The sequence below is a fragment of the Panthera tigris genome, chromosome B4 (assembly GCF_018350195.1).
Source record: "Panthera tigris isolate Pti1 chromosome B4, P.tigris_Pti1_mat1.1, whole genome shotgun sequence".
In the NCBI taxonomy this organism is placed as follows: domain Eukaryota; kingdom Metazoa; phylum Chordata; class Mammalia; order Carnivora; family Felidae; genus Panthera; species Panthera tigris.
The window spans coordinates 76595574-76617269 of NC_056666.1; the positions used below are offsets into that span (position 1 = coordinate 76595574).

At 39.2% G+C, this 21696-nt stretch overlaps 1 protein-coding gene and 1 pseudogene across 4 annotated transcripts in view; one reads left to right on the plus strand and one right to left on the minus strand.

Annotated features, from left to right (window-relative positions):
* The window catches only part of DIP2B (disco interacting protein 2 homolog B), a 225166-nt gene that overhangs the window by 110967 nt on the left and 92503 nt on the right, over positions 1-21696 (plus strand). For all 4 annotated transcript variants that reach the window (XM_042992273.1, XM_042992275.1, XM_042992274.1 and 1 more), the window contains exon 3: positions 15865-15993. In XM_042992273.1, the coding sequence (XP_042848207.1) occupies positions 15865-15993 (129 nt within the window). The remainder of the gene's footprint in view (positions 1-15864; positions 15994-21696) is intronic.
* LOC102952286 lies at positions 6404-8037 on the minus strand (annotated as a pseudogene).

A 21696-nucleotide genomic window follows, 5' to 3' on the forward strand; every position in this document is an offset into this window, starting at 1 on the left:
ATCAAATCTTCGTTATTTGTTACGACCTGGCTAGTATTTAGTAAATCTCTGTAACTCTTCTATTTGTGTTTTATTTGTTAAATGGATGGTTCTAGCCCATTAATTCAAAGAATTAATTGCATTTTTCAGATCTTTTCTATTCTTAATAACTTTCTGACAGTTTGATCTATCATTTCTAATAGAACTATATTGAAACATCTGTACCATGACTGTGTGTTTGTCAATTTTCCTTGTAGTTCTGTCAAGTTTTGCTTTATATGTTTTAAAGCAACAGTACTAAGAACAAGACAAGGATGTCCACTCTCACCACTTTTATTCAACATATTACTGGATGTCCCAGCCACAGCAATTAGGCAACATAAAGAAATAAAAGGAATCCAGATTGGTAAGGAAGAAATAAAACTCTCACTACCTACAGATGGCAGGATACTCTCTATAGAAACCCTGAAGACTCCACCAAAAAATTACTAGGACTGATACATGAGTTCAGTAAACTCACAAGATACAAGATCAATGTGTAGAAATCTGTTGCATTTCTATATGCTAATAATGAAGCGACAGAAAGTGAAATTAAGAAAACAGTCCTATTTACAATTGTACCAAAACCAATAAAATATCTAGGAGTAAACTTAACCAAAGAGATAAAAGACCTGTACTCTGAAAACTGTAAAGCACTGAGGAAATAAATTCAGGATGACACAAAGAAATGAAAAGAGCATGGAATCATGCTCATGGGTTGGAAGAATTAATATATTTTTTTATTTTTATATATTTTTTAATTTGTTTAACTTTATTTATTTTGAGAGAGGGAAAGAGAATTCAAGTGGGGGAGGGGCAGAGAGAGAGGGGGAGAAGAGGGAATCCTGAGCAGGCTCCGTGCCATCAGTGCAGAGCCCAGCGCAGGGCTCAAAACCACAAAACCATGAGATCAGGACCTGAGCTGAAATCAAGAGTCAGACACTCAACTCACTGAGCCACCCAGGTGCCCCAGAATTAATATTTTTAAAATATTTTTTAAATGGCTTAAAAAGCAATCCCTATCAAAAATGCCAACAGCAGTTTTCACACAACTAGAACGAACAATCCTAAAATTTGTATGGAACCATAAAAAACTTCGACTAGCCAAAGCAATCTTGAGAAAGAAAAAACTGTGGAGGTATCACAATTCAGATTTCATGTTATATTATGAAGCAGTAGTAATTAAAACAGTATGGTACTGGCATAAAAATAGATACGTAGATCAGTGGAATAGAACAAAAAAACCAGAAATAAACCCACAATTATATGGGAAATTAATCTTCAATGAATGAGAACTGAATATACAATGGGAAAAGATAGTCTCTTCAACAAATGGTGTTGAGAAAACTGGACAGCAACATGCAAAAGAACGAAATTGGACTGCCTTATACAAAAATAAACTCAATATGGATTAAAGGCCTAAATTTGAGACCTGAAACCATAAAAATCATTGAAGAGAGCACAGGCAGTAATCTCTCTGACGTCAGCTATAGCAACATTTTTCTAGATATGTCTCCTGCAGCAAGGGAAATAAAAGCAAAAATAAACTATTAAGACTACATCAAAATAAAAAGTTTCTTCATGGTGAAGGAAATAATCAACAAAACTAAAAGGTAACATACTGAATGGGAGAAGATACTTGAAAATGACATATCCGATAAAGGGTTAGTCTTCAAAATGTATACAGAACTGATACAAGTCAATACCCAAAAACCAAATAATCCAATTAAAAATGGGGAGAAGAGGGGTGCTTGGGTGGCCCAGTTGGTTAAGTGTCTGACTTTGGCTCAGGTCATGATTTTGCGGTTCATGAGTTCGAGCCCTGCATCAGGCTCAGAGCCTGGAGCTGCTTCGGATTCTATGTCTCCCTCCCTCTGTCTGCCCCTCCCCGACTCAGACTCTGTCTCTCTCTCTCAAAAATAAATAATAAAACATTTTTAAAAATTTTTAAAGAAATGGGCAGAAGACACGAACAGACATTTTTCTGAAGAAGACATCCACACTTGATCTTAGCCAAAAGGCGGAGAAGCGATCCAAAGAAGACATCCAGATGGTCAACAGACACATGAAAAATGCTCAATATCACTGATGATTAGGGAAGTGCAAATCAAAACTACAATGAGATATCACCTCACACTTATTAGAATGGCTAAAATCAAAACCACAGGAAACAACAAGTGTTGACAAGGATGTAGACATAAAGGAACCCTCTTGCACTGTTGGTGGGAATGCAGATTGGTGCAGCCATTGTGGAAAACAGGATGGAAAATAAAAAATAGAACTACCCTATGATCTAGCAACGACACTTCTGGGTATTTACCCCAAAAATACAAAAACACTAATTCAAAGGGATATATGCACCCCTATGTTTATAGCAGCATTTTTTACAATAGCCAAATTATGGAAGCAGTCCAAGTGTCCATTGGTAGATGTACAGATAAAGAAAATGTGATACACACATGCATGCGCACACACACACACACAGGAATATTATTCAGTCATAAAAAAGAATGAAATCTTGCCATTTGCAACAACATGGATGGAGCTAGAGAGTATAATGCTAAGTGAAATAAGTCAGTCAGAGAAAGACAAATACCGTATGATTTCACTCATATGTAGAATTTAAGAGACAAATGAGCAAAGAAAAAAAGACACACGAAACCAAGAAACAGACTCTTACCTATAGAGAACAAACTGATGGTTTCCAAAGGGGAGGTAGGTGGAGGAATTGGGGAAATAAGGGATGGGAATTAAACAGTACACTCATCGTGATGAAAAAAATAAAATGATTAAAATATAAATAAGTTTATAAAGTAACAAAAAAGCTATGTTACTAGGTACACATGAAGTAAGAATTACTATGTCTTCTTTGTGAATTGTTCCTTTTATTATGAGTAACTGTCATTGTCCCTGTAGTGTTTTTTATCCTAAGGTTTTTTAAACAGTCTAAGCTGTCTAGAGTTATTAGACATCTTAAGTCTCCTCCCAGACAACACAAGTACTTTAAAAATGCTTCACTACCAACTACGGTTACTCTTGATCTTACATTTTAGTACCACCTTGTTTACAGACCCCCTCAATTATCAGTTACTGTCTTATGTAGCTAACAGTACTTTATTCTTTGCCTGCTGTTTCTTCATACATCTCACTCCTTCCTCTCATTTTAATCTCCTTCTTCCTACAGTCCGTCCAGTAGTAGTGACATACTTTAGGGAGGGTTTCTTAGTGGGGAATTCTCTGCATTTGTGCTTATCACTTGGCCCACCTGTGATCTTGAATCTATTCATATCTGTCCCAAAATGGGATTGTATGTAGGACTGGATAATCTATATCATATAGGTTCTGTAGCAAAAGAAGAGATTACCCCTTGGAGTATTTACCGCAGATATCTTTGTAGATTTTGCAGAAAGCTTTACTTTGATTTCTTTTAACAGCATTGAAATGCATGTGTTAAACTTACTAAATTATATTAATGTCTCATATAGAATTAAATGAAATAAAATTTATTTTAATATTTTCTCTAAGAATTTCCTAAATCTTCCTTTTGGAAGGATAACATCTTCTGAACTCTTTCTGTTACCTTGTGAGATCTCATTAATTTAATGGCAAGAAGCTTCATTGTGAAGGTAGCTACTTGAGTGTAGTGTATAAAAGTGGTATTCTTCACTAATCTCTTTTGTTTATATAAAAATTTAGCGAATGATTTTCTGTGTGGAATTTATTTGGAGTTGAAATTATCTTGGATTCCCTTATTTATGTATATTTTAGATTCTTTATTCAAATGTTAAATAAATCTTTGAAATAAGATTAAAAAAATTTGACAACATAGCAGGAGAATGGAAAAATGTGCAAGAGAACACAAGGTTGAGGAAAATACTTACAAATTAAATAGAGGAGGGGCGGGGCCGCCTGGGTGGCTCAGTTGGTTGAGCATCTGACTGCTCAGATCATGATCTCACAGTCTGAGTTCAAGCCCTGTGTCGGGCTCTGTGCTGACAGCTCAGAGCCTGGAGCCTGCTTTGGATTCTGTGTCTCCCTCTCTCTCTGCCCCTCCCATGCTCATGCTCTGTCTGTCTGTCTCTCTCTCTCTCTCGAAAATAAATGTTTTAAAAAACGTTAAAAAATATAAATAAACAAACAAACAAATAAATAAATAGTGGAGGGGCACATGGGTGGCTCAGTCAGTTGAGTGTCTGACTTCAGCTCAGGTCATTGTCTTGCGGTCCATGAGTTTGAGCCCCACATTGGGCTTGCTGCCATCAGCCTGTTAGTGCAGAGCCTGCTTGGAATCCTCTGTCTCCCTCTCTCTGCCTCTCCCCCACTTGCACTCTCTCAAAAATAAATAATTGTTTTAAAAAGAAAAGAAAAGAAATTAAATAGCGGAAATTTGAGTAAGGACAATATGGGTTAATAATAAGCATGGTATAGTTCAGTGGTATCATAGGGGTCAGGTTCTAAAGTCACTATATGACAAAAATCTGATGTGTCACATTACTTAAATCTCCCAACATTGGAACCGATTGTGGTTTCTGTAGTTAAACAAAAACCAGATTTTTATCTGATAAATGAAGAGCCATGGTATCTGAAAAATAGGTATCTTGATAAAGGTTCAGATCGTACTCAGAGACTCAAGAATCTCTCACATTGAAAGTCATGGGAGAAATGAAGCTTTGGCAGGTTCACCTCTACTCATTCTGAGCCATAGCCTCTCTGCAATGAATGGCCCATAGATAGCACATCTTTTAGTATGGAAACTACTGGGCCTAGATATAGAGCTTCTCCCACACCTCAGTTAGCAGATGTCCAGGGAGAAAGGGCCAGAAATTAACTCTTTTGGCATGGTCCAAAGAATTGACATTTGAAACCACAGGTGCTCTAACTCCTCTGTAAATTAGTCACTCTTGGCCACTCTTAGAATTGTAGGAAAATGGAAGATTTTATGTAGGGAGAAGCAATTTCCCTGGACTGATCCTGGGTCTCTTCTTTAAGTCAAAATACTTTGGATATAAGTAACTGATACTTCAGCCAGCTTTCATAGAAAAGAGTTTAATGATACAGAGACAGAACCTTAGGACAGCACGTATTTACTAAGCACATCTAGGGTTCCAAATACTATGGAGACACCAGGAGACAGCATCGGACAGGGCTGATGAGTCTGCTTGGGACCTCCCCTGTCCTGGCTTACTCCCTCCCTCTACTCGGTTTGTTCAACTAGGATTTCCACAGAGAAGCCTCCTGGACCAGCCCTATCAAAAACAGTTCCCACTTCCTTTATCTGAGCTGCATTTTTAAAAAGTTCTCTCTGACTCGGGGCGCCTGGGTGGCGCAGTCGGTTAAGCGTCCGACTTCAGCCAGGTCACGATCTCGTGGTCCGTGAGTTCGAGCCCCGCGTCAGGCTCTGGGCTGATGGCTTGGAGCCTGGAGCCTGTTTCCGATTCTGTGTCTCCCTCTCTCTCTGACCCTTCCCCGTTCATGCTCTGTCTCTCTCTGTCCCAAAAATAAATAAAAAAACGTTGAAAAAAAAAATTAAAAAAAAAAAAAAGTTCTCTCTGACTGTCCCATTGACTATGGTTTATTCATGTGTCTTACTCTCCTGCTAGACTCTTAAAGTCTTTAAAATCAGGAAAATTCTTTTTTCATTATTACTTTTATTCTTCATGTCCTCAGTTTCTAGTATTAGGGCCTGACATATAGTATATGTTCTAGAAATGTTTGTGGAACTGAACAGAAGGGGCATTCAGAATTTCCAGTATCTCTTTTAGTAAACATCTGTGAAGATGAAAGTTGTCAAGGAATGAAAGAAATGGTTTACTGTACTGATGAGAGTGATGATCCTGTCAGCTTGTCTCCACCCTCAGTAAATCTTTTAATTTAGACCTGCTCCAGCTCCAGGAGACTGTGCAGAGTATTTTGGTTTTCATGTGAGATTTGGCATTTCTCTTTAATTAATTTTTATTTTTAAATGAAATTAATGAATCTATTTTAAATAGTCAAATAGGACTACAAGGTTTCTAACAACAAAAATGGGCAGTGTCTTCTTCCCTAGATTCTTTCAACTCATTTAACTCTTTCTTCTGATATTTACCTCTGTGTTTCTAAGTAACATTTTTATCACTATTTCTTGACTTTTTTTTTTCAATTTGAGGCATTATTTATTTCCTACTATAAAAGATCAGAATCTTCCTCTCTTACATATTAGTCTCTCAACTACATAGACACCACACACTCCCTTTTCCCCTTTACCCCTTCCTTCACATCTCCCATCTCAAACTCATTCTGAGCAGTATGCGTAATATATTACTGTTGTTGTTAAACTGGCATTCAGTGCTTACATTTTTTTTTTTTAAGGAGTTCAGTTTTTTACTGAACAGGTTACAGAAGAGGTTTAGTCAAAAAGACCAAAACTGATGTCATGTCATCATCAGACTCCTTTGATTCTTCTTTCTTTGCTTCCGCTTTCTACTCCTCAGCTGGTACGGGGAGGGGGACCTCCTGCTGGTGCAGGTCCACCAGCCCCTACGTTGCAGGTGAGGCTCTCCATGTTGACATCGGCCAGGGCCTTTGCAAACAAACCCAGCCCGAAAGGTTCGGCATTTAGCCGGCTGCTTTTAATGAAGGCATTGATCTTCTCTGTGACAGTCACCTCATCATCGTGTAGGATGAGGGCCAAGCAGATGCAGGCAGGGTCCAAGACGGAGGCAATGGCGCGGGTGAGTGCTGAGTGGATAGTCGCCCGATGAAGTGAGGGCCTCACCCCAGCCTGGCCTTAGCTTCCTCGGAAGACCAAGCACCTTAGCAGCAGCTGAGGAAATTCAGTGCTCAGATTATTATCATCCCATAAATATTCACAGCTAAGCCATTTGCTTTACTAGGATTATGGGCTCTTTTTTTTTCTTTTTCTTAGAATTATCCATTGGTTTTATTATTACTTTTGCAGAGACAGCTCTCGGTGCTGTCTCTCTTCCTGCACGGATCTGAACTGTTATCTTGTTCTGCTGCAGGTCTTCATCATCGTTCTGGTGGCGTTTTGGGAAGGAGTAGGGATAGATAGAAGTGTTCAGTCTGTCATCTTTAATCAGAGTTCTTTTTTTATTTCTATTTTTTTTTTATTCTAGAGAGAGCATACGCAAGCAGGGGAGGGGGGCAGAGGGAGGGAGGGAGAGAATCCTAAGCAGGCTCCACGCTCCGCGGAGCCTGATACGGGGCTCTGTCCCATGACCCTGGGATCATGACCGGAGCCAAAATCAGGAGTCAGACGCCAGACACCCGACCAACTGAGTCCCCCAGATGCCCCTCAGGATTCTTTATCCTAACATTTTTATGTAAGCATTATTCAAAATTTGTACAAAGGTAATTTCTATCAAACTAAAAGATCTCTCAAAGACCTTACTACTTCGTTTTCAGTGTTCACCAGCAAGCTGATCATACGGTCTCCAAAACAGTCTGATTCACGTGTTCAAACTGGGAGGCCTCCCTCCTTCGGGTGGGTCTGCCCTCTCCACTCTTTAAAATTGCCCTTGAAGCTCAGTAGTGGCGTCTTCTTTGGGGCCCGCGTTTCTTGCTTTAGGGCATCACTACAGCTTCTATTTTTGATGCCATTGATGTAAACAGTCCATTCTGTCTTCCTGTATTTCAGATTGTTTGCGACCTTTGTATATGTGTTTTCCTTCTTCATCCTTAGCATTTGTCCCACTGTCTTTCACTTCATTTAATTGTGTTTGTCTCTTGGCTTTAGAATAGAATCTCACCTTTTCCATGTCCCCTCCTGGTCTAGGTTTGCACATCATTTTTTCCCCGGTCCCTCACCTACTGCCCTTTTGGGGATAAGACCTATCAGTTTATGAATTCGGTTATGTGTTGACTTTCTGTAGCTTGTCCTGGTAAGACGTGACCCAGAGGTTTTTCCCAAACTTGGATTTCTTTTGTGATCACTGCTTATTTTGCTAGAGGATATTTGCTCACCAGTTCTCCTGTCTGTATACCTTGCTGCGTTTGCCCACGGCTCCACGCCGCTCGCATCACCGATCGCCTTCTCTGTTCAGCCCTGCCTTTGAGATTGTGTATATGAGCGAGTTAAAATGAAGCCAAAGAAAACCTGGTATTGTGCTGTTGCTCTGAAGCCTCTGATAACCCCTCTTGAGGATAGTCTGTGACCCTATTTTTCTCTCTTTAAGTTTCTTAATGACCTTGCATAAGCATGAAAATTGTGACAGGCACTTTTTTTTTTTTTTTGCATAACATTTGTATAGCTTAGAGATACACAAATAAGCAGGCTTCTCAGATTAACATTTAACCACGTGCTTTAAAAAAATTGGTATCTTTCCATTTTTTGTCTGTTTTTCCCAGCCATTCGCTATCACTGGTGGAGCTGAAGAGACATATAAGATCTTAATTATTTATTTCAGCCAAAATTTGGGGTACCTACACTATGAGACCCAGAGCCAATTACTGCAGGAGATACAAAATGAATTAAGACCAGACTGTGACCTCGAGTTATTTATGCTGTAGTAGGAGAGATAAGACAGGTATACAAATGAGGCTTATAAAAGATACAGTAAAATTAGCATTGTAAGGGAGTTCTAAACAACGTACTATGAAAATTCAAAAGGATGTGAACTTAAAACCACCTATTGAGGGGCGCCTGGGTGGCTTGGCCGGTTAAGCTTCCGACTTCGGCTCAGGTCATGATCTCACAGTCCGTGAGTTCAAGCCCCACGTCGGGCTCTGTGCTGACCGCTCAGAGCCTGGAGCCTGTTTCAGATTCTGTGTCTCTCTCTCTCTCTGCCCCTCCCCTGTTCATGCTCTGTCTCTCTCTGTCTCAAAAATAAATAAACGTTAAAAAAAAATTAAAAAAAAAAAAACCACCTATTGAAATCAGGAAGGGCATTTTGGAATGCTACAGAACATTTCCAACTATATAAATATTAAGTAGGCAGCATGCCTCTTTGTGTGTGTGGGTGTGGAGGGGCACGGATGGGATCTATCTTACCTGTGCCATTTTGATTTAAAAGTTCCTTCCCGAATGAGGGTCACATCCTAATGGAAATAACTTGGAATTTTTTATTCCAGTCCCAGTGCTGCTGTTTCATTTGCTAGGTTTGATAGTATTAGAGTCTGGAGTGGACACACATTGCAGTCATGTGTGTTCCCCCGTCCCTTATCGGAAGGAAGTCCACTGTCTTCGTCTGGGGGCTTCTCTGAATTGTTCAAGGACCCCGCGGGAGGTAGCTAGCACAGAAGGAGAGGTAGTCAGGACCACTTCCACCCTCCAAAGGGAAGAGCCCATACATAGTCTGCTGCTGCTTTTCAGCGCCTCATGGGGTTCTTTTAAACACTGGTCCTCACCTTGTGACCAGTGATACTGACCCACTGCTAAGCATGCTTCGGTGGAGGAGCTTGTCTCTGCTCAGCTCAGCCAAGAACCCCCAGCTGACCTCTCAGGACAGAGCTCTTGGTATTGTGCTCTTTCAGCTCTGTGCTCAACCGTTTTCTTCGTGCCAGGTGGCCCAGGAAGCTCTGGGGCAGAATCTTTTCAGACACCTGCCACTTTACAGACCCAGAACCCCTAACCCACATTTCTCCAAGAATCCACCCCTAGGAATCAGGCAGGTGACCCCTTTTCCAGACTCCAGATGCAAACACTCATTCTTTCCTCCCTTTCCCCATGCAATGAGGTTTATCACTCATCCTTGTAAGGCAGGCTGAGGGTACTTTTGCTCTAAAAGGAAGATTTCCCAAGTGATTCAAGGTGATTATTGGCATTCTCTCAGTATAGGAAAATGAATTTAATCTGTGATGGGTGTTCTGCTTCCTTAATGGTGTCTATCAGATAATGTTATTGTGAAGCTAAAATGAGATGGTGTTATGAAAGTTTAAAGAGCTGTAGAAACGTTATTATCATTGTTACGCTCTCATTTCCCGTTTAAATCCCTTCAAAGAGTGACCTGACCCAGCTTTTCTTCCAGCCTCGTTTTGTATTGCTCCATCTCTTTCACTGTGCCTACCAGTCTTTCTTACTCTTGTCATGGTGTTTCTCCCTCACTGGACTTCTGCAGATACCATGCCTTTGTAGAAAGTGTCTTTTTCTTCTCTCTGCGTACCGAAAGCCTACATCAGTGTCTCCTCTTAATAGACCTTCCCTGAAACTGTAATACAAACCAAATTGCCCATGCTTTGGGGTTAGAAAGCCCAAAGGTTTTTTTCCTTCTCAGTACATACCACAGTGTAAAAGATATACATGAATTGGTGATCACTTATTTAATTTCTTCTCTGAATACCAGCACCAAGAGTGAACATGCTCTGTTTACTCTAAAAAGTAGCATTATTATGTTATTTGGTTCTCAGAGCACATCGTGCTCTACTATGTTACTCTTATAGGTGAGAATATCTGTTAAATCATAGGCAGAGTTGAAAGATAAGAAGCTGAGATTGGCTTTCTTCCATCTTTTTGAATGGAAATTTTGCATGCCTTCTTTTTCAAGTTATCACTGTTAGTGACTCTGTTCAAACAATGGCATCATGGAAGACTTTCTTTGCCAAAGAACAATAAATTATGTGTTGATCATTGAGAAGGAAGGCTTTGTGTTGTAGAAGAAATTAAAATCTGTGGTTTTTCTGAAACTTATTAAATCTAAATCATCGCTGTTTAAACATAATGGCGACCCCTAGTGGATATGCTGTACAACTGACCAAAATATCAGGAACCCTCAAACTGATAGTCATTGTGTAGTAATCAGAGAGTAATCTTTTTCTTTGAATGTCAAGTATGTTTCATACTTGAATTTAGGAATTTTGACAAAGATTTGATTTGTGAGGTCCACAGCTCTTGTTCCCTCACTTATCTGTATTTACTGTTTTTTTAAATTACTTTGATTTATACCTAACTCTGTTAACAAAAGAATGAAATGGTAAAGAACTACAGAGTGCCTCATTCAAGCTACTTCTGGGATTTTATGTCCTATTTGATCCTTATAAGCGTACATAAGTAGTTTTTACATACACACTTGTAATCACATTATGGGCGTAGTATTTTGTGTTCTTTTATCACTTGACATGATTTCATTTAGACTATCTCACATGTCTGCAGTCAGCATATTTTTAATTTTTTGTGGTGTGTAATATCTTATTATGTTGATACATGTAATGCATTCTATCTTTGCTTTTAGTTTCTTACTGTGATAGTGAAACTGTGCACATCTTATTAAAAATCTAGAAATCTCTATTTTCAGGCCCCAGGTAATTCCTGAGATCTGTTGGAGTGTGAAACCCTGGCCAGGGAATGATTCACCTTTAAGCAGCATCTTGCCTGCCCCACTGACATTGGACATGTTGTCAAATAATGCCCTGCTGTGCTCCCATGTTCCCTGACACGCCCCCCCCTCCCCCCCGCTTCACTTTGAGGAGACCTGAGGTACATTGTTCTGTATCCCTTCCATGACAAATTGTTGCCCTGGCAAGTAAGCTAAGGTGGGAATAGACTTCCAAAATTATTTTAATCCAGCCAGGACATAGTGTCCTCTCCCAAATATGTATTGACTTGTCAGTTACTTTTGGGAAAGGAGACATGATTTTCCAGTTAAAAGATTGGAAAATCCTGCTGGTAGAGTCATAATTTATCTAGAAAGCTGAAAACTGAATATTAATTTTAACTTATTTTGGTCAGAATCTATTCAGTGGGGTATGATCTTTGAATTAAGAAGATTTCATATCATTTTAATTTTCTTCTTTATACTTAACTATTTTCTTGATGTTCTATAATGAACATATATTATTTTTATATTCTGAAAAAGGTGAGTTTTCTAAATTATAGCATCCCAGTGAACCCTATAGAAAAATATATAAAACATTCAGAATCTCATCCCCTAGAGATCATTGCTGTTAACATTTTACTGTATTTGCTTCCAGTTTTTTCAATGCATGTGTAAAATATATTTATAAATATTATATTTTAAAAAACAAGCTCCAGTACATGGGAATACAACTTTATAAAATTCATACAGATTGGAGAGTGATTATTTACAATCAAAAGGATTATCTACAGGGGCGCCTGCCTGGCTCAGTCAGAAGAGCATGCTACTCTTAATCTTAGGGTGGTGAGTTTGAGCCCCACATTGGATGTAGAGATTACCTAAGGAAAAAAAAAAAAGGACTATTTACAGTTTCATTATTAAGCTCCCCTGTTATACTTAAAGAAATTCAGTTCCTAAGAATTCATTTTATTTGGGGGCGCCTGGGTGGCTCAGTCGGTTGAGCATCCGACTTCGGCTCAGGTCACGATCTCACGGTCTGTGAGTTCAAGCCCCGCTTCGGGCTCTGGGCTGATGGCTCAGAGCCTGGAGCCTGCTTCCAATTCTGTGTCTCCCTCTCTCTCTGCCCCTCCCCCGTTCATGCTCTGTCTCTCTCTGTCTCAAAAATAAATAAAAAACGTTAAAAAAATTTAAAAAAAAAAAGAATTCATTTTATTTGTTTTTTTTGTTTTCTTTCTTTCTTTTTTTAATAACTTCTCTTGAACTTGAAGCCAGGTATGTTGCACATTTGAGCCAAGGTTCTGTCAGAAATCCATGTTTTTGCGGCATTGCGCTTTGTGGGCACTTGAGGAATGCTCACTGAATAAACTTGTCAGGCATTTACTGAAACTGCAAATTGACCTTCTGGTTCCATTTCTGACAAGCTACAACAAAATGATTGTCTTGCTTTTAGACCCAAAAAAGACCTGGTCTGCTTGGATGACTAAATTCCTGAAAGAACTGAGATAAACAGTGCAGAGCATCATAGTAATGTTGCTTGGTGAATAGAGTGTTGTGAGGCCTGTTTTGTGTGGGGTTTTTTGGTTTTGTTTTGTTTTATTTATTTTTTTTTGCTTGTTTTGTTTTTTGTACCAGCTCAGTAGATTGCTTGCTAAATGTCATCTGACTGTCAGTTTCATCAGATGTCTGTATTTTTGTTACATTTCCTTGTGATTTGATCTCTGATAACGCCTAGATAATCCTGAGTGGAAATGTTCATTCTCTTTCATTTTCCCTCAAATGTATCAACTCCTTGTTCCCCTATCACTGGTCTGTCATTTTTTTTTGAAACAGTTTTTATTTTTAACCTATCTTATCTTCTTTCTCCTAATTAATTACATTGAAAAATACAAAGTAAAAGCAGGAGAGGATGATAAAAAAATACATAAACCTTTGGTCCATCCTTTGTGAAATGAGAATCCATGCTCATTCTTTTCATCTTTTGGATCATTAGCTGTCTAATTCAGAAGCCCTGTGTTTCAGAGCAGGGTGGTTTGGTCAGTCCTAGAAGATCTATTTATTTAATTTAAAAAACAATCCATGATGGGTAATTCAAATATATATTTACTGTGACACCTTACCCCCCAAAGTAATACAAAGCTAGTGTTTTAAACTTAGTACTCTATAAGTCAAACCAATTTCTCTGTGCATACTTACAGGCAAAGTAGCTCATGGGTACTAATCTGATTTCCTTTCTCTATAGATCATGTGACAATGCAAATAAGAATAGCCCTTTTCTCTTTTTTGTTCTCTATTTAAAGTTAATTGGACTATGTTTTAAATTATTTCTCTGATGAATGGCTGAAAACTTAATTTGGAGGGACTTTTTGCAGAATCATGTACGTGAAAGCAAGTGATTTTTTTTTTTTTAATTTGAATCCGAGTTAGTTAACATATAGTATAATAATGATTTCAGGAGTAGAATTTAGTGATTCATCACTTACATATAACACCCAGTGCTCATCCAACAAGTGCCCTCATTAATGCCCATCATCCATTTAACCCATCCCCCCACCCAAAACCCTGCCAGCAACCCTCAGTTTGTTCTCTGTATTTAAGCGTCTCTCATGGTTGGCAAGTGATTTTTTTTTTTTAAAGAACTATTATCTAGCTGCTGACTATACGTCCTGAAGCATTTAGATGTTCCTAAACTACATTATTAATTCTGATTGTTTTCCTCCTAACAGTCTTGGGAGAATTTTCATAACCTTTTCTTTCCCTTTCTTTCCTTCTTTCCTTCCTTCCTTCCTTCCTTCCCCATAATCTTTTCTGATTGAGAACCAGTGGAGTTAGACAGATCTGGGTTTGAATTCTTCCTCTTGCCATTCCCTGCCTCTGTGTGGCTGCATAAAATAATCCATGTCTCCGATTCCTTTTCTGTAAGTTGAAAGTGTTACTGCTGACTTTGTAGGATTGTTGTGAGGAGTAAATAACATATGAAAACTTCTGTATGCACAGTGCCTAGCAAAAACAAACCTTTAAATGTTAGCTTTTATTATAGACTGGGAGTTGGTAAGCTTTTTCTATAAAGGGCCAGATAGTAGATATTTTACACTTTGAGGACCATCAGTCTCTATCTAATTACTCCGTGTACCTTTACAGTGTGAAAGCATCTACAAGGCAGTATGTAAACAACTGGGCATGGCTATGTTCTGATAAAACTGCTTATAAACAGACATGGGCTATAGTTTGTTGATTCTTTATATACTAAGAGATGAAGCAAGGTGTGAAAATACTAAGAACTCAGTATAGCTCTTCTGTGAAATGGATTATCAAAAGAATTTAGGTTGATTTAAAACTTCAGTTTACAATCCCAGGCATTACATTTCAAAAAATTTTTTTAACATACATTTTTGAGATACAGAGAGAGACAGAGTGCAAGCAGGGGTGAGGCAGAGAGAGGGAGACACAGAATCCGAAGCAGGCTTCAGGCTCTGAGCTCTCAGCACAGAGCCCGACGCGGGGCTCAAACTCATGAACCCCACGAGATCATGACCTAAGTCAGATGCTTAACTGACTGAGCCACCCAGGTGCCCCCAGACATTATATTTCAAAGTATCAGTGTTAAAATAGGTTCTGCTCTGTTAATATATTTTATATTAAAAATTTCAGCTGCCAGGAACCATCAAAAATAAACATTTCTAGATCCATAAAAGCACTTTAGTGGAGAGCATTCTAAGATATATTCTTCTTGCCTTCTTAAAAACAGTATATGAGGTGCACCTGGGTGGCTCAGTTGGTTAAGCATCCAACTCTTGGTTTCAGCTCGTGGTTTGTGGGACTGAACTTAGGGTGTTTCTCTTCTGATTATTTTACCTGTTTATTTCCCACTTCCCCATATTCTTGATAAGACAGTGAATGTTGATAGGACAGAGAATGGGGTTAGGCCAGGTACTGGAAAGGGGCAAGTTCAGTGGTGATTCTAGTTGAAAGAGGTTGACTCAAAAAGCTATGTTTGCATAATAAGCACTATAGTTTTGCTTAAATAACATGTTTATTTGGAGTAACTTATAGTGAAGAGGCTAAAGGTCCCCAAGCTATTCTTTGTACCATTATGCAGGATTAGGGGGTCATATACACCCCTCCATCCCCCCCACACCCTCAATTCTTAAAGTCTTTGGGGTGCATGGGTGGCTCAGTCAGTTAACTGTCCAGTTTTGGCTCAGGTCATGATTTCACTGTTCACAAGTTCAAGCCCCACATCAGGCTCTGTGCTGACATCTCAGAGCCTGGAGCCTGCTTTGGATTCCGTGTCTCCTTTTCTCTCTGCCCCTCCCCTGCTCAAGCTCTCTCTCAGAAAATAATAAACATTAAAAAAAAATTCTTCTGGAGTGGCCTTTTCACTTTCTCTCCTATTTTGCTATTTCTCTCCTATCATCTGTTGACAGTTATGACTCTAAGATTATATTTTTTAGCCTGGATGTCTTTTTAGGTATGTATATTGAAGCTCTAATGGGGTAATAGTACCTGCCTCAGAGTGTTGTGAGAATGCCATAAAGTGCTCAGAAAACTTTAGCTACTATTGTTATCAGATAACCATATTCCAAATTTCCTTTTTTAGAAACCGAGTCAGCAGTACAGAAAGAACATAGAAACCAGACACCTGCTCCATCCGCAGCTCAAACTTCTGCTCCTTCTAAGTACCACCGAACTCGATCTGGGGGAGCCAGGGATGAACGATACCGATCAGGTGAGAAAGAACTGAAATTTACCAGCAGAATAGTTTTTAGTGACTGTAGTATGAACTCTGTATCCTGAAAGCTTTTAATGTTTGTTTGTTTGTTTCCCTTGAAGGGCCAAGCAAGTCTATATTAATTCATTCATCAGTCATTATCTATTATGTGCCAGGTGTGATAGATACTCAATATTTGTTGGGGCTGCAGCCCCAAATATGACGTTTCTGCACTCAAGGTCAGAAGGGGAGCCAGACAAGTACAAAGGCAACATGAGTACATAAATAAGAAAGTAGAGGGCTAGGGTCACATGAGATGGTACTGAGAGAGCTCAGTGGACTCTGTTGGAAGTGGCCTGTTTGCTGGAGCTATGGATCAGTCTTTTTACTAATGGAACTGGAACAGAAACTTATAATGAAATTTCAAATTAGTAAACTCTTAAACTTTATTTCTTCTGACCCAAAAGGGACCCATGAGATGGGAAAAGGCAACATGCTGTGGGAACATGCCCCTGCAATATCATGGCCAGGACCGATGAGCAGAGAAACAAATCATAGACACTCAGGAGGACTGGTGGCATGGCAAGCCCGTCCCATGCCCACCTACTGTCCACTGTGCTAAGACAATCTCTGCAACACATTTACTGTCTTCAGAAGTAACAGAATTGGGGTGCCTGGGTGGCTTAGTTCAGCATCCAACTTCAGCTCAGGTCATGATTCACGGCTCACGAGTTCAAGCCCCACATTGGGCTCTGCACTCACAGCCTGGAGTTGCTTCAGATTCTGTGTCTCCCTCTCTCTCTCTCTGCCTTTTCCCTGCTCATGCTCTGTCTCTCTCTTAAAAATAAATAGACACTTAAAAAATTTTTTTAAAGAAGTAGTGGAATTAAGTCACCAAACTAATTGCAGTGTTCTTTTACTTTCTTCAGATTTTTGACTCCTGTACCAGCTAACCTTTTAACCTTTTCTTGAATTAGAAAACAGGGTGAAGGGCACCTGGGTGGCTCAGTCAGTTAAGTGTCCAACTCTTGATTTCGGCTCACGTCATGATCCCAGGGTCAGTCGTGGATCAAGCCCCTCATTGTCTTCAGTGTGGAGCCTGCCTGGGATCCTCTGTCTCTCTCCTTCTGCCCCTGTCCCCCGCTCATGAGCATGCATGCTCTCTCTCAAAAATAAATAAATTAAGAAATAAAAAAAAAGCAGGGTGTGTATCATATCCTTTCAGAAACTGATTTAGAGAAAATAAGGAAAAGGACATGGTTGTCGACCTGTGTCAGACATTTTGGGAGCTGATTTTATTAGATAGCTATTTTTATACACTGAAAGGAAGGAATGAGAAGTGTTACATAAAAAAAAAAATAAAAGTAGAGGTTAGGGGCCCCTGGGTGGCTCAGTCAGTTGAGCATCTGACTCTTGATATCAGCTCAGGTCATGATCCCAGGGTTGTGGGATCAAGCCCCACGTTAGGCTACTCACTGAGCTTGGAGGCTGCTTGGAATTCTCTCCCTTCCTCTGCCCCTCTCCCCTGCTCAAGAGCACCCTCTCTCCCTCTCTCTTAAGAAAAAAAAGAGGTTACATGCCACCCCAGAATTTTCCCTTATACCTAACCTGGTCTTGATCGATCAGAGGAGGCTTTCTCAGAGAGTGAGACATCTAAACTGTGTCATGGCAGACAGACTGAGGGAAATAGCATCAGATAGTAGACCTGAAAGGAGTTCATTATGGAATGTAGAATGCAAGAACCCGGAAGTAGGTGGGAGATGAGGCTAGAAAGATGACCAGGGATGAGATCTTAAGGAATCTTGAATACCATTAGAGGGTTTCAGCAGAGCGGTTACATTTGTATTTGTTCTAGTAGTTTGCTCCATCTACAGACCAAGTGTTCTACCATTACTGTATCCCAGTGCCTGGCACCGGGCCAAACATACATAAGAGCTAAATAGATATTTTGGAGAAAAGAAAGAATAAAAGTAGTTGTTCGTTAAAGAGTGGATTAGAGGGAGGTACAATGGGATATAGAAAAACATCTCAGGAGCTCCTCTTTGTTGCCAGGACCCAAGCCTGATTTCCCGGGCACTTTTGACTCTGGGGCCCAGGTTCAGCAACAGTGGGTTCTGACCAGTTCAGAAGGGTTTCGGCCTCTAAACTCTCATCTCTGGACTTCTGAGAGTTTTGTGGGGGTTCCCCCGCCTTGTTTGTTTGTTTTTACAGCATATAATAAAAGAATTAGGAAGGAACCAGAAAGATGATTCTCCACATCCTATATCCAGGCTGATCACATACAGAGAAAGGCTATAGTGACCTTTACTGTAACATTTTGACCTCAGTCAACTAAAACCTAACTGTGATCTCTAGCCCCTTGCTCTCTTGTACCAATTCTTTCAGATTTACCCCAAATGTGGGAAAGTGTAGTCTGTGAACCAAATGTCGGTTAGCCAACTGTGTTTCTTAGTTTGGTGCAGAGATCTTGAAGAGGGTTTAAGAGTAAGGTTTGGGATATTTGTCTCGCAGGGACTTTTTTTTTAAGGTAGTAGCAAGAAGACCAGAGAGGAGGTAAAATAGGGAAGAAAAGGCCATTTAAAACCCTGAAGATATTGAAAGATATGAGAGTACCACAGTACTATCATGAGGGGAACATGAAAGTGGAGGCATGCAAGCATGGATTTGGGGTAAAAAACACATTTTTCAGTACATTAGGAATTAACTAAATTGCAAAGGAAAACTCAGCAAATTGCGGCTTCTAATGAATAAGAAGGAATCAACAGCAGCAGCAGAAGTAGAGCAAATAAGTTGTAGAAATTGTTGGGAGTCGAACTTCACCTCTTTGTCACTCCATCTTTAGGAACGGTTACGTTTACATGTCACATGCAAAAGTGGCATAAGAATGGAGGGTGTGTTTAGTAAAATGACAAGCATTCACAGTAAACTGAGAGGTACACCGAAAGGATTTAATGGTGTTATTAAGTGTAACTAGAAAATCCTTTTTTATTTGCTGGAGGCTTATTAATACCTATGACATTTCAACTAATGTTAATCAAATCTAAGTAGACTTAGTATTTCATGTTGCAGACATGGTATAAAGAGCTTATATTTATTCACAGTCAGATATGATCCGATTCCATTCTTTGTGCTTAGTCAAGAGGTTCTGACATTTCCAATACATTTGCTAGTACCTTTTTTTCCTGCACATCAAGGCATGATACAATTTCTACACGTGTGTTATGGTCACAAGTGTAGAAAATACACAGTTGATGCCTGAGATGGAAAGTGATAGTATGGTAAGTAATTCTGACAACTCCTTTAAAGCTCGGTTTTTGAGTAGTAATTAGCTACCTCAAACAAAACAACAACAAAAAAGGACTTCAGAGTATTTGTATCGCCTTTTCAGCTGAAACGTTAGTGCTGGAAAATGATAGCCAGCTTTCACATGTGCTTCTGGCAGAGATATCCAAAGTCAGCTGTGTCTGGGGACTGAACTTCGGAAGTGACTTCTTATCAAAGATCAAGATGAATTGTATGGTGGTAAATGAGTCAAATCCAGTTAAAAGAGTTGCCTGTTCTTATCAATAAGAGGCTTTGCTAATGTAGTAACTGTGGACTTCTTGTTTTGACACCAATATATGGGCCAGGGCTTACCATGTTAGAAAATAGATGGGTGGTTTGATTTGTTTTGTGTTCTGCTGACAGAAACCTTACAGCAGAGAAGAACATGCTGTGTAGTTATTAATTATCCAAATGTCATGGGCCTTGTAAAGCTTGATTGTTGTGAAGAATTCCCTAGTTTTAGCAAAATACTTTTGGAAGTGTAGTATTTAAAAAAAAATTTTTTAATGTTTTTTTATTTTTGAGAGAGGAAGAAGAGACAAAGCACAAGTGGGGAAGGGGCAAAGAGAGAGGGAGACACAGAATGGGATACATGCTCCAGGCTCTGTGCTGACAGCAGAGACCCCAACGTGGGGACCGAACTCATGAACTGCGAGATCCTGTCCTGAACCGAAGTCGAATGCTTAACTGACTGAGCCGCCCAGGTGCCCTGGAAATGTAGTATTTTTAATTAATAAGTCTGAGCATTTGATTTGCTCTTGTTGAGGAAGTGCTTTTTCTCAGTATAAGCAGTTAATCATTTGTTTTCCGGGACAGCTAAGAACCATGATTTCATCTAATACAAGAAGAACACTTTTCACATTTTAACATGTCTGAAATCAGGATATGTTTTATATAAGATGGCATCATAGATTCAATAAGATATGGCAATCTTGATTCAACTAAGTAAACCTCAGGGACACTAAAACAGAATAACATAAATGCAGTATAAAATTATTTCGGAGCCATTAATAAGTTGGTACTGTGGTCTTAAAGGTAACAGCACAACAGTTTGGCAATATCTTTAAAACTTTGAATATCAATACCTTTTTTCCTGGAGAGTCCACCTCTAGGAATTTATTTTACACAAACACCTACAAGTGTGCACAAAGATATATACGCAGACATTTGTTGTAATAGCGTTCATAATAATACAGTGGTTAAATAAGTTACAGCATGTCCACACAAAGGAATTCTATGAAAGTGGATTTTAAAATCCTTTGAAAAAGAGGTAGATTTTTTTGTGCAGATATGGAGAGATGTACAAAATATATTTTTAATAAATGCAAGATAGTATGTAATGCATGACCTGATTTTTAGAAATATGAATAACAACATTACACATATTAAGAACACAGATACAGAAACCTGGAAGAATAGGTAGCAAACTGTTGAGGTGGGATTAGTTTTGAGATGCAGTGGATCTCAGAAAAAATTTCACTCCAGCATTATATGTGCTTACATCTTTTTCCAATATGTATATTAATTTTTTCTAATATGTATACTAAGGGTTTTTTTATTGTGGTAAAATGCAAAATACATATAATGTAAAATGTATTCATATTATTTTTAAACAAAAAAGTAGCAGTTTTTTTCCTTTTATTGAGGTAGTGTTATATTAGGTCAGGTATACAACACAGTGATTTGATACCGTGAAATGATCACCACAGCGAGTCTAGTCAACATCCACCACCATGCGTAGCTATACAGAATTTTTTGTTGTGGTGGTGAGGACTTTTAAGATTCATTCTCTTAATTCTCAATTTTTCAAATGTACAATGTATTAGCTACAGTTACCATGCTGTACATATATTCCCATGACTTAATTATTTTATAAATGGGGGTTTGGGAAAGATAGTTTTAAAAATGATAGCCCTGGATAAATGATTTAAAGCAATAAATCAGTTATTGTTCTTAATGATTTTTACTCTAAGTATGGATTCTTCTGACTTAGTAATGGGAGCTAAATGCAACAATAACTCCCTATGTTACCCTAATAGAGAACTTTCTTTCTCTGTCTAAATCTGATCTCTGGGGCACCTGGGTGGCTCAGTCACGCTTCTGACTTAAGCTCAGGTCATGATCTCATGGTCTGTGAGTTCGAGCCCCTCATTGGGCTCTCTGCTGTCAGCACAGAGCCCGCTTCGGATCCTCAGTCTCTCCCTCTCTCTCTCTCTCTCTCTCTCTCTCTCTCTCTCTCTCTCTGCCCCGCCCCTCCCCCACTTGCTCTCCCTCAGAAATAAACAAACATTAAAAAAATATTATATCTGATTTCTGTCATGGTGGCATTTGCTAAGGGGGCTGCCACTGGTATACCAAGACTATTTTATTTCCATATTAATACTCTTCCTTATGCCA